The sequence below is a fragment of the Myiozetetes cayanensis genome, unplaced genomic scaffold (genome assembly GCF_022539395.1).
Source record: "Myiozetetes cayanensis isolate MyiCay16 unplaced genomic scaffold, myiCay2020 scf7, whole genome shotgun sequence".
In the NCBI taxonomy this organism is placed as follows: domain Eukaryota; kingdom Metazoa; phylum Chordata; class Aves; order Passeriformes; family Tyrannidae; genus Myiozetetes; species Myiozetetes cayanensis.
In genome coordinates, this window is record NW_026087964.1 from 33,073,926 (window position 1) to 33,088,329 (window position 14,404).

At 34.5% G+C, this 14,404-nt stretch overlaps 1 protein-coding gene across 1 annotated transcript in view; it reads left to right on the plus strand.

The window, feature by feature from the left end:
• The window catches only part of GPM6A (glycoprotein M6A), a 114,465-nt gene that overhangs the window by 76,333 nt on the left and 23,728 nt on the right, over positions 1 to 14,404 (plus strand). The window contains exon 2 of the mRNA XM_050337645.1: positions 2,934 to 3,126. Within this exon, the coding sequence (XP_050193602.1) occupies positions 2,934 to 3,126 (193 nt within the window). The remainder of the gene's footprint in view (positions 1 to 2,933; positions 3,127 to 14,404) is intronic.

Consider the following 14,404-nt stretch of genomic DNA (forward strand, 5'->3'; position numbering starts at 1 on the left):
TTGAAGATGAAAACAAACATCAAAGGAACATAGAATCTTTTTCATCTTTCCTAGCAATTATTTCTCTGATTCTGTGTTTTAACTGCCTTGTGAAGATGATGTTCGGGGTGGTGAATGACTGCCTGTCTCACACAGACATCCTCACATTGCACAGCTGAGTCACAATTCTGTACTGGTGGTTCAATGTCATTGTGCAAGTTAAAATAGCATTTCTATTGTTCCGTTATTAAACAGCTGTTTTCAAATTCTGAACAACTGAAAGAAAAGAACTGGAGCTAATGTTACCTGCAGCACATTTCCTCTTGGTGTATGAATGATGTGTGATAGCCATTTTAAAATCTTAGTCCTGATTCACTGGTTTTCTTTAGTTTTGAGTTGATTTGACAACACTGAAAAGTCTAGAGTTACTCATGAAGTAAGTAATGAGAAAGGTAGTAGGCCTACGGAAGAACTGAATAAATGAGCAGGGCCTTGAAAATACCTGATTATCTGAAAATTTAAAGTGATTGAATTAATTTTTTTTCCAGAGTTTTTTTTTAATGAGTGAAAGATTTTGAATTGGTAAAATATTCTGCTACTAAAAGCTTCCCTCAAAGGCTTATGAGTGTTAACAGTTTTAATGCAAGAGATAAATAGAAGCACTTCTTCAAAAACTATGAATCTGTTTCAGTTATTTTTCAAATTCTGAAACAATTGGGGGGAAATAAAGGATTAAAATTTCATTGTATAGCTCCTTTTTATATGTCATGCTTTATTGTATTATACTGTTTTTACTTTTTTATGCTATTTTACTACACTTTTATGATGTTTCACTATAATATAGCTAAAGTAATATTAATGACCATGGGTTTTGATGGCATCTTAGTTTGTGACATCTGAGTGTGTGCTCAACTCTCACTGGATCTAGAGAGTGATGTGCAGCAGCTTGCAGAAGGTAGTGCACAGCCAGGCTTTTCTGGAGAGCAATGCTCACAGCTTTAAATACAGCAGTGGTATGTGAGTGTGGCCTTAATGAAATTTCCTCTAGTTTAGACTATTACCTGTTCTTATTCTTGTGCTGTCATTTCTTTAACTTTCTCTCTTCCACTTCACCTTTCTTGGAAGGGGAAAAAGAAATCTTTATAAAATCTCTCTTCCACTTCCCTGCCCCAAGCTATTGCAATATTAAAAAACACTCTCCCTACACTCCATGTGTCCGTGAAAATACTTAGGTGTACCTTATATTTTCATCTTTGACTTCACAAGCTCTCATACATCACTCCCATTATCAGCCTATTGTCATCTCTCCAATGGTACTAGTTTCCTGAGGCTTTTTCTGCTATTATTCTGTGCCAAAAATTGAAATTGGGATTTTTTGATAAACTCTGATTTCAAGCAACTACGTATTTTCCTGTAGTTCTTGTTCAGTGTATATCTTTTAAATATACGTGGGGTTTTTTTGCCTTTTAGATAGGAGATTTTTCCAGTGAATTATTCTTTTATAGTATTTGTGTAAGCTTTTAAACACTGAGGAGTTAACCCCAGTTATTATTGAGGGTAATCTTAGAAAGCAGGACTAAAGGAATTTTAAGAGATTTCCTTAAAATGTAGAATTGGTTACTCCAGAAGCATTTATTTATCTTCCTAGTCTGTTCCTAAGACCTTGCACTGATGAAATATCCACAGAGTTTCTGGTTATAAAAGCTCCATAGTCTAACAATCACTGAAGAAAGACGCAAGCTGATCATTGGGCATTCAAAGCTTTGTGCTGCTGAATATGAAAGCTACCCATTGCCAGTAGAGTAGAATGACATGAATTGCAAGATGTGTTCTACATCCAGAGTTACATGGACTCAGAGAGGGGGAAGAAAATGAAATGCTGTTACCAAAGTATTGGAAACATGAAAAATGTTACACCCATGGGCATGTGTGATGGCTGCTGGAGGTGGGTGACTTGTACAACAGGTTACTCAGCAAGATTTTGGCAGCAGTTTTAATATACAAATCTTCACATTTTACATTTGATATTTTACAGTTGGCTCTGCTACAGCAAGTTCTCCTTAACCAAAAGGAGTCTCAAGCTATAACTTTCTTTCTATTTTTATACAACTAGAATACAAAACTGGGAATTATTTTGTCTTTTACATGTTAGTATATTCAATATTCAGTGTATTTTTCTTCCAGGAACTATCCAACCATTGGAATACTGCCTTTTGTAATATTCTTTATATATACAAAAATATTGAGAGATTTCTATTTAAGGAAAATGTATGTATACTTGAAAATGGCATAAACTCTTCAGGGAATCTTGCATATAAATAGCTGCTAAACATATATATCTATGAAAAATATAAATATATATATAACAGATTGATATTTGTTGATTAAAAGCAGTAAATGAATGAATGAATGTTTGAACAGATAGGAAATTCCTACTTTTCTTATCTAACCTAAACAAAATAGAAACTTACCAACTTAAAGGACAAAATATGAAATTACATGTCAAAGCTACACGTAAGAATTAGATATCAGGAAAGTAGACAATGGCTTTTTTGTGCCTTTTTTCTTTCTTTTAACATCTCTCTGGTATTCCTATGATTTAGCAGAGTCTAAAGCCTTTGGAGCATGTTAAAATACATTGGCTCATAGTGGTTGAGCATCTTATAAGTAATTTTTAATTGGTCATTGTCTGTATAAACCTTTAAAATTTATAGGCCTCACCTTGTTTTCTAACCTTTCATGCTAATCAGATGGTATGTCTACATTTAACAGGTCAAGAACTAACTCAGAAGCTGAATTAACCTTTCAGAGATTTTTTGACAGTCTGGGTTGTTTAACTTGACCTAAGCTCTCTTTGGCCTGAAGTCCTTAATTTTCAAAAGCGTTTCTCGAGAGTAAAACCTTTGGTTTTGCTTTCTTGATATAATCTGGAACTTGTTTTTATTTTCTTGTAGGATGCTTCGAGTGTTGCATCAAATGCCTGGGAGGTATTCCCTATGCATCTTTGATTGCTACCATCCTGCTGTATGCTGGAGTTGCGCTGTTCTGTGGCTGTGGACATGAAGCACTTTCAGGAACTGTCAACATTCTGCAAACCTACTTTGAGATGACAAGAGCTGCAGGAGATGTTATTGATGTCTTTACCATGTAAGTTGCTAGATTTTTTTTTCCTTTTAAAACTGCTGAAAAATTCCTCCAGAGATATAATTTTGACTCAAGAAAATGTCTTTTAATGAAAATCATAGAAAGAATGATTTGGATAAGCTCAGCAGATAAAGTTTCGACTGAGCTGATATTTTTACTATTTACAAGTAATTTGTAATACTATTTAATATCCCACAGTTTTAATTTAAGATTTTACTAAACGGTACTTCATATAATATTGATTATTTTGTTCCATACATCCTTTCTTTAAAAAAAAACCAAACTAAAACCCTACAAAACTCTATACTCTAAATAGGTAAAACAGGAATGTGCAACAAGTAACAGTTCTGGGAATAGATATAATAAAAAAGTAACCGAGAAGTTGTACAGAACCCTGAGACTTGAAATGTCAAAATTGTATTACCTCTGGTATATCTAGCATTAATCTGTTTTGAAGGTTTCATGCTTTGCTACTCCTGGAAACCTATTTCTGGAAGGCCTTTGTTTTGTTGAGCATCTCCTTCTCTTAGTTAAATTTATTACATTTAACAAAATAGTTTACTGTATCTTTAAATAAAATGACATATTTCTATTTTTTTAAAATTTTCTCTTTCAAAAATGATTTTAGGTATTTGAAATCCAAATTCTTACCTGGCTGCTAATGGTTGCAACTGAATCTGAAGAATCCTATACTTTAATTTGTAAATATTTTCTTTCATGACCCTTTTTTTGGAGAAGTGAAATGATTTCATCATCTGTCAAAGCACTGGCTTCTTATGATGGATAGTTCCATGATAACCTCATCTCAGGGCTTAGCAGCAGTCAAAAAACAAACCAAGTACCAACTACAGGAAAAATCAAAGAGAAACAGAGAACATAATTATACCATTGTGTGAATCTATCTTTCATCGATTTCATTAATACTGTATACAATATTGGTGTCCCAAAGAAGTCAGAAAAAGATGATTAGAATTACAGAACAGAGGCTGTATGGTTAAAAATTGAGTATAATAGGACTCTTCAGTCTAGAAACGGGTGATTAAAAACTTTTGTGCTGGAGGTCTGTAAATTCATGGTATTATGTATATGGTGCAAGAGGTTAGATTGTCTTTCTATTCCAGTACAAGAAGTTTGAGGTTTCAGAGGAAACAGATTCAGAAGGAACAAGTGATGGTTCTTCAACTGTTTCATAGAAAATTTCTGAAGCTAGTTACATAGTGTGATTATATTATGGATGCCAAAAATTTTTATGGGCTCAAGGGAAGACTGGATGATCTTGGATAACAAATCCATTTATGGTTTCTAATGACAGTCAAATGACTTAGCCAACTCAGGAAGTCCCAGAGGCTAGAACAGTGTTGGGAGTTATCCTGTTAAGTTGTCTTCTCTTACTTTTTCCTTCTATTCATTGTTTGAGGTAGGAAAATTAACAAGATATATATGTTTGATCCAATGGGGTACCACTGTTTTCATGAAAGCTAGAAACAGAATCTTCAATTTCTTAATTTGTCAAGGGCTATATTATAAACATCCTTTTCAAAGATTCTCTGTGAATGTTAGGTGTACTTTCTATGGAATTAGTAGCAGAAGGGAGCATGTACCAAATACATATGTCATATTAAAATTTCATCTTTGGATCAAGGAATTTAGATGTCCTTGTATAATAATGTATTAGGTTGACAGGAAGATGTAAATTCTGCTTTACCTTTTTGGCTTGTCATTTAGAATAATGAGTCTGACTTGCCTCGATGGCTAAGGTTCATTGTTATCCTGAATGAAAGATCAGTCATTTTATTAGGCTCTAACTTATTTTATTATTCCCTAGGAAGCCATTAGTGCAGAACAGCCACAAATCGATGCTTTCTCTTCATAGCAAGTTTTCCAGCTTCTCTCTGTCAAATACTTAAGTGAAAATATCAGTCAGGGGGCATAGTTCAAATGCATATAATTCACTGTAAAAGATCAAGGAATTAAAAAGGTAATTTTTCTTTTCTTGGCATTTAATTGTCTTAGATAGTAACTTTTTGATTTGTTTGTTTCCTTTGATTACTAAAAGATATACTAAACCCAGTTCTTTCTTCAGCAGACATACTGTATCTGAAATTTCAGTTTATTCAGTTGTGAAGGAGGTCTCTAAACTTACATCTTAAAGGGAGGAGGAGAAACTATTTTGACAAAAAGCAGATGAGCCTTTGTTTTGAACGGGATAAACTGTGTGACTTCCAAAGAAATTTGCACACATTAATTTTCTACCTGTTTAAGTAGATACTACTCTGCTTTTTAATATAATTTTGTAGGGAGAAAAAATACTCGATATTTTGTCATGCCTATTGATTAACAGTTGGTGGTAAAAAAGCCCTATGGTAATGGTTTTGAAAGAGCAAAAAGCAGAAGGAAGAATATGGAAGTAGAAACAAACAGTGCAGTGCCTACATTCTTAAAATGATACATATTGAAATGGAAATAAAAGCTAGTTGTTCATAGTTCTGATTAGAAATTATAAGAATGAAAAAAAATCTAGCAGTGTGGCCTACTAAATTATACCTTTTGAAGGTTATTTAATACATTTGGGCTCTCAATGCTTCTAGTGCTGTGAAGTATCTCAGTTTGGCCTGTAGTCTGACTTTCTGTGATAAATGTGTAGGCAGATGCTGCAGTGGAGTGAAGGGTGTTAGATTCTCTTTGATCAACCTTATGATTTCTGTCTATATTTTTATTAGCATGCTGGATTTCAAATGTCATTCAGAATAAAATTCAACCCCTATCTGGGTATTAAGAGATAAGGTCTCTTTTAGCTGTGTCCACGAGTGTTTGTTCTGAATGAAAATAACACAACTCACAAGCTGCCCTGTATCTTTTATCTTTGTCAGTGCTGCTGCTCACTGCAATTTAAAAGAAGTAGCATACCCCTTTAGAGAAAGTAGACCATAATGAGGGCATAAGCAAAATCTGAACAGCCACATCATTCCTTAAGTGCCTAAAATAAAAGCCAAAGTACCTAGATCCAACAATGCCATTCTAAAATGTCTGTATTAATGTCCCTGAGGGCATCAACAGCCCTGACTGTTTTTGCCTGCCCTCTCTTAGGGCCTCTCCCCACCCTTCCTTTAGTCCAGGACCTCCTTTCAGTGAAGCCCGAGGGGTTCAGTCCCTCCCCACAGACTCTCCTGTCCATGGGGTTGGGTCTGCCCTGGCTGCCACAACTGCCCTGCTCCCTGTCTGCTCCATGGGGAGCCTACATCCCACAGGGTGCCTTGAGGCTTGTGGAGAGATGAGTTAATTAAGGACCTGCAATTGGCCATGAACTTCCCTTAGAGGATTCAGCCCTTGGGAATTCAGCCAAGAGCAACAGCCCTGTGGAACAGAAGAGGTGATCTAAGTGCTGGCCCTGCAGGTTGCTCCCTGATTCCATCTCCCTGGACTCTTGTCTGAGTTCCAATAATATATACCAGTTGTAGTTCATATCTGCTTTGGAAATATAGATAAGTAATAAATATTTATAATTTTTAAAAAATTAGGCAAATTTTAAGCTGTTTTAAAATTCTTTAAATGCCAGGCAGTTACAGCAATTTTCTCAAATTTATGATTTTCCTTCCAAGTTAAGATAAGGAATGATCATGGTCAATAGTTCCAAAATACTGGAGACATCCTAGAGAGATTCTGGGTAGGGTTGAATGACTGTGTTTTTGCTTGCTTGTTTTGAGGAGGAAAATGCAACCCCAAATCCAAAAGTGTCTAAAAAAATTAACAAAGAAATTTTTTTAATAGTATTTTATCTCAAAGTACTGGAGTGACACAGGTAAAACAGGTTCTTTAAACTTTTGTAAACTAATATAAATCAAATGTATTCAATTTCATGTGAACACGTACTGTACAGATGGATATTCTTAGTGGAGAGGACGTATCTTCAAAAATCACAAATTTCAATGGTAGGCTCTTCTCTCTTTAAACAATCATTTCTAAATCCAGGAACTTTAAATAAATTGGATGGCCATAAAAAGATTTGGAATTATCAGTTCTTTTGTATTGGGACTACCTCTAATTATATTGCTTTCTGAATCAGTTTTGTGAAACCTCATTCCTATAGTTCCAGACTTTTCCACTATCAACATTATCACTCTTCTAATGGTAGCTGCTTGCCCTCTACCTACCCCCCTGCCTGTTTGGAAATTTGCAGAAGTCATAAGCTTTTGTTTGGCATGTGAATTCCTTCAGTGGCTGTAGAGTAGTTATTTTAGTTCCTTCAGAGTCAAAGGAAGCCTAAGAAAATAAATATAGTGGTTTAAATTATCCTGGAAACTGCCTTTATAATATTTTAACTGTAAGAGGTGAATGTTTTATGTTACCTACCTTGACAGTTTAAGAGCTCTGTAGACTTCACTAAAATTGACCAATCTGCTTGACTTTGGTGTGGTATTTAGTTATTCTTCTATAACTTAATAAACTGCAGTGAACACTCTATCTGCAAAGTACCAGGTATAACTAGATTTGCTTACTTAATCACCGATTTTGAGAAGGTTATGAATGCAGCAGAAATAGACATATGATTATCAAGCATGTATTGTATCAGCTGGATTTTTACATTTTTCTGGGTTTGGAACAACTTCCAAATGAAGTTTTTTAGAAAATCAGCAGTACAAGATGTGTTTGGTGTGTTTCCTAACAGCATCTTTTTACAGTTCTTTCTCTTTAGTATGCAAGGCCAGCTAGTGCCATCTGTCACATGTTTGTGATATATAGGCCATGGAACAAGGGAATCATGCTCTTAGAATGGAAAATGAAGAAACCTCCCTGACAGAAACATTAAAACCATTTTCCTACAGTCAAAGCTGATTCAGGTCATTGCAAATTCCCTTCCTCTTAAAGGTGTGAAATCCAATAGTAAACTAACTGAAATTACAATCCGTAAATTTGTTTTCACTCTGTTCTCTGTTAGAAGTGTCACAGACACTCTACTAAAGCCACCTTCCTAGAGCTAAAAATTCCCTTCCTTTCAGAATGTGAAAGCCTGTGTTTCAGGTACTGCTGTGGCCAAGTTTGACATTTGATGATAACCTTTCTGTTAGTCAGTGTATTGTCAGTGTTTATTAGGATGGTATTGTTTAATAATATTCATATGGATGTGCAACTGTTTTCTATTGAGGAAAAACAAAACAACAGGTGTAGAAGCTTTTATATCTGCCCCTCTTAGTTATGTAATCAAATGTTTTGAGAGGTAGATAAGTGGATGTTATTCTGATCTGCTATTCTTTTGTTGTTGTTGTTGTTGGCTTTGCAGCTATCCCAAGTTAAATATTGGTAGGACTAAAATATTACTGTTATCATATTTTTTTTCCCACTACAACTGATGGAATACTGTGAAAGGTATTACAATGTAATTGTGATTGTGTGATGATTTTGTTTGTCATCTTCTTTGTACTCAGTAGTACTAAACCAGCTTTCCCTATACACATTTGTCTCTTAAAAAAGCTTTGTGTTCTTCAAATTTGGACTTAAATTATGTTTTAAACACAATTTGTATCATGGAAAGCAAAACATGTAAGGCTCTGTATTAGGACAAACATTTACTAACTTATGCAGGACTGCATTGTATCATGCTTGGAAACAGCAACCATCCTAAAGAGCCCTGGCAGATGATCTCACTGGTTCTGTAATGAAAAGATTCATCTGGGCACCAGTTCAGCTAGATGAGCCTATGAACAGGAAGAAGAGACAGGAAAGAAGTGAAGGTCTACATGGTTTGCATATACCAAGCAAGTAGAATGGTTACTTCAATAACGCAGTCATACTGCATTTTTGGAGGCTTTCATTGGTAAGATGACTTCTAACTAGGCTAATGAGAGTTCTCACTCGCAGCACTCCATGAGTTCCTGCACCTGGATTCTGACTTTGTGTAGAATAACTAAGTTAATTCTGCAAGGAAGACCTAACTTTGGCCCATGTGTCTTCTTCATGTATTCTAATTTGACAGAAGAAGAGAGACCACAATGTCATTGATGCAGTTTACCTAAGGAGAACATTTATATTTCATTGGAATGGTCGAATCACATATAAATTGTAACAGAACATGCTAAAGATAAGATGCAGAACATAGCATTTTAGATCCTATTTGATTGGTAGATGCATCAAATCTGACAAATTATGCAAGCACCTGGGTATATGACCTTTACAAGATTATACAGTGCTGAAAAGTCACATTTACTACCTACTCAGCTGTATTATGTAGTCTAGTGTTCTGTATTCTGTTAGAAGCAACACCAGTAAGAACCTATGTAAGTAAAATTTAGGATTTGGGAAGTACCTGCAAAGACATAGTCCTCATTTTATGTAATAGTTGGATAAGGAAATTCATCGCAGCACATGGGTATACCAGCAGAATGATCTTACATGAAGAATTTATTGGTCTTCATCTGTGCAAATACAGTCTCCTACTTTAGGCAGGCATCTGTATTATTTAGTGCAGTGTTAAGCAGTTCTCTTTCCTGGTTGACTGGAATCTTAGATTGGCTATAATCACTGCATGCCTATGATTGCACTTGCAATAGACCTTTCTTAATAGGTTCTCCATAGGAAATACGTTTTTCTATTTAAAATACCTTTATTTCCTTTTAGTCTTTGTTCACTTTATAGACATAAAATGGAAAGTGTATATTTCTATGTAAAATACATATTGCTAAATTTTGCTTTATGTGCCACATAAAATCAAGATAATTCACTGTTCCACAGGAGATCTGAAAAAGGTATTACCATCCCAATCTGGACTTTTAGTAACAAGTTTTCATTCTTACACTATAAGTATGTACTTTTTGTGTCTCCAAGTTTATAGCCGTAATGAAGAAACACCCACAAATCCTGTGATATGCTTTTGCCACATCTTCTTACACTTTATTGCTATGGAAAGTTGCCTAGGAATTCAATATCCATGTACACAAAACCCGTCACCTAATTTCATCAGAAGTCAACATGTTACCGTGGACTACTTCCAATGGGGGGTTTTTTGCCTTCTTCAGGCAAAGAAGATTCCTGATTTCTTCTGTAATTAGCATCTTTAAAAATGTTTTTAAGAAAACAGTTTTGCAAGAGATGAGCAGACAGAATTATAAGACTAGATTATAATAAAAAACCCAACTTTGAGAAGCAGCCTTGTCCATATGTCATAGTCAGAATTTTGTGTTCTGGACTCAAAGATTTGATGATTATTTAAATTCATATGCTGGATCTTTTCCTATTCCAAGAGTGTAACAAGATTCATAGGGTAGAGACGTGGTTTGTGCTACTATTGCTCCTCTCCTGTTAGGTTGTGGATTCTCTACTGCTTTTAGAGGTGTTCCATGAAATCTCCACTCAGCTGTCCCATTCCTAAGAAGGACACAACACTCAAACTTTTAGACAATGATGATTTAGGCTTCTGTTCTGCATACCTGTAGAAACTTTGTACATAACAAACTAAAATCAATGGGATCTTATATCACATCAGCTTTGGTTCAGAATGTAAATGTAACTTACATATTATAGTATGATCTCTTCTTTATATAATCCTAAATCTGACTTTAGTATTGATCAAATGTTTTGTATGATTACATACAGAATTTCTTTAAGAAATACAGAGTTGGAAGTCTCTGTTTTCTTCCTAATGTGTTTTATTTCTACTTTAATAAAAATTACTTTTTGGTCTTTCTTGGTCTTATCCTTTGTCTACCAGTTAATCCTTTCTCTTTTTACCGTTTCCTGACAAACTTGAATTGAGCATTCTGTAAGCCAATTTTATTTGTTCTTTCCATTTGAAATTTAGAAGCTTAGAATCTGTATTAACCTAAAATTCCTCATGGACTTGTGTTGACATTTTCTTAGTAGTTTCATTTTCCCCTTCACTGTGAGAATATTTCTGTTACTTTTGCCTCATTGTTACTGTTACATACAGCTTTTTGGTTTTGCTTTGCAAGTAGTACATGATTATTAATAAATCCTTCTTTCTCTGCTGGTTGTATGTCTTCCTTCTGAAGTTTGCCTTTGCTTGTCTCCTTCTTCTACTAACAATTCCTCTCTGTTTCATGGTACCAACTATCTTTGCTCTCTCCGTTTAAATGAATATTATCATGAACTTACACCAAGGAATTGCTCCCAGCTGGTTTCCAGGAGGGCCTGAGCACATCTTTTATAAACTTGCATGTGGCTTGGTTTCTGCGTAGCCTAAACAGTTCTTCTTCCCTGCAAACACTTTATATCTTGTCTGCCTTCTAAAAACACATTTATGAAACTGTTTCTATATGCTTGAGACAACTTGAGGGGGAAGGCTGCTATCTCAGTGTCTTAACAGCCTCTTAGGATCAGTCCCTCAGGGGGGCAGGAGGATGAGCACAGAGGCCAGCATTGGTGGTTTACAGAATAACAGAGATTATTGTTCATTCTAGATGTGAACATGAACTATTCAAAGTTCCATGTAATTGAAAAAACCCAAACAAAAAACTCCCACATAAACAAAAAACCCACAAACCCCCAAAACTGGTGAAGCAGTCCTACCCTGATGGTAGCACTTACATATGTTTCTCATCTTTCTAAATTGTCTCTAAATTGCCAGCCAAAAAAAAAAAAGTTTTTAATTAGGAATTGTACTATGGTAATCTTACTGACTTTTTAGTACTTTGATAGCTTTGGTATTTTATCCTTCCTATTGTGATGGGTTTGGGGTTTTTTTTAGCTTGGAAATAGATGTAATTGCCTGGATTTACTTGCATTCAGAGAGTTTAGTTTACAGTTTACCAACAATAATGTGCTATTTAACATCTGTAATATCTCAGTGTCATACTAAATATCAGAGAAGTTACGTAATAAATTCAGCAAGAGAAATGTAAGGCACAACTATAAATGCTGAAAAACTAGCCCCACAGTAATATTTAGCACTCTGATGGGCTAGGCCAATGAAAACCTTTGCAATATAAAGCTTTTATCACTTGTTCAGGCTTAAGTGAATAGAAAAGTAAATAAGATGGTTTTATGAACATCATGAGAAATGCGTGTCACAGGACAAACTAGTGTAGTCTTTTAATTGCTGTTAATTACAATTAGATGTCTACACTGCATTTCTATATTAACCAAATTAAAAAGAAAAAACCCTAGCAAGTACATAGATTGTTTCAAAGCAATATTAGCACACTTTTCACAAAAGCCTGCTACACATAAACATGATCATTCAACAAATTGTCCTATTACTTGCTGCTTTATTTTATTTTATAATCCTTGAATTTGACAAAACACAATGAAAATACACAGTGGGAAATCTGCAACGTTGATCTGACCTGTGGAGAATGTTTTCACTCACCTCTGACTTGTCTCTGCTGGGATAGTCTACTCAGTACTCACTTTCAGCCTATTCATTGAGAAGTTAGCATTGATGGCTTCCATCAATACCTTCTGCCAGAAGAAGGAAGTGTTTTCTCTAGAGATATTTTAATATTCATTTTGTTGGATAGAATCCAGTTTCAGATTGATGAATTAGGGAATCTCCTTAATATGGAATAATTAATGAGCCAGCAGCAAAGACCGAAAAATTGAAAGATCAGCTTGATTTAAATCACAAATTGAAAACAGCAATGTTTGTGTTTTTAGCATTTCTGAACACAGTGTTGTGAGGAAAAGCAGATCCAGAATCTGTGGACCATCTGACAGATTAATACAGTATGAAAAATATGGTTTAGATTATTCTAAATTAAAAAATTTCAAGATGCTTTTCACAATTATTTTATGTTTAGCTCACCATTCAGCTTATTCTACTCAGCAAACTAGGTTAAAATGTGAAGATTCCATGATCAACATGAATTTTTTAAAATCAGGTTTATCTTCATAATCTTAATTGTCTGACTTTCAGTAGAAATGTTACATGACCCTAAATAAATAATTATATAATACTAATGGGACTTGTGTTTAGTGACTAGGTATTCAAGATTTCTTTTTGTTCAACTTATTTAGAGTAGCTTTAGCCTTCACCTAATATGTATTTTTCCAATCCTGTCAGAAGTACAAAATTTATCTTTATGATTTTGTCTCCTTTCTTTACTCCTTACCTACCTCTTTCCTTCCATTCCAGCCTACACAAGTGTAAGCCCTGCTTGTCTTTGTCCTTACCCATCTTGCCCCTTGGCTCACATTCATCACCCCTTCTGCCATTCCCTTCTACCTCCCTGGTTGCTCTTAAGCTCTTTCTGCAGCATTTGAGAATTTACTGAAGCACAGATGGCAATTAATCTCCCTGAGTTCATCCACAAAGAATCACATTTTATTTTAAAGAAAGACAATGTGCATTTTACAAGGTCTATCTTTTATTATCTATTATAACTTAATTAGAAAATAAAAGTTTATGTGAACTGTATTACATACTGTAGAATAATTTGATAGCAATGCTATCTTCAAAACTATATATATATATATAAAACATTACTGTTGTAATATGTTTTCTTTAAATACAGCAGACACTAAATGTGGTTATATTGCAGTACAGTTCTATTTGGCTTTTAAAGAGGTAATTAAGTGATGGTCTCACAATTTTTGTTTATTTTTTACTCTTTGCTATATACAAGATCCTTTTGCCTTGGGATAAGTCCAGCTATTTCATCTCATGTGGTCTGATCAGTAGAGATTTTACTACTTCTCTCTGTAATGTGTGTATGAAAAAGAAATTGATTTCTATATTTGGCTAGTGTATAGCTATATATATTTTTTCCTTGATGAAAGGAAGGCTTAAGTGAAAGTTATTCCTGTAGATGCACATAAGGCTAAGGAAAAAGGAGAGATCTCTTAGTACAATTTTTGACACAAGCAGCTCAGTGGGAGACTTAGCACAGATGGTTTAAAGGGCTGTTGTAAGGACTGAAATAGTCTCGGGACTTCCTGAAAGTCTCAATTTCTTTAGGGCAATGATAACTTGTAACTGAGCACATAGAGGTCTGTGAGGAGCTGCTGCTAACAGAACTCCCATACTTCAACCAAGATCACAACTTTTAAGATATGTAACATAAGAATAGGAAGAGTTTTATGGAATAGTCACAAAGTTGCTATTTGTTTTTGTGATTTTTTTTTTATCAGTAATGACAAGAAGGTATTAAAATAGAGTTTTTCTGTTAAAAAAAAAAAAAGAGTATTACACTGGTTGAATTACTATAAAATTAGGAAAATGGGATTTTTGCAATGTAATCAGGATTTATGTATATTAAAATAAATGTCATCTGTATTAGCTTATACTGTTGATAGCGTTAAATTTTTTCACCATTTTAAATAGTTTGTGTAT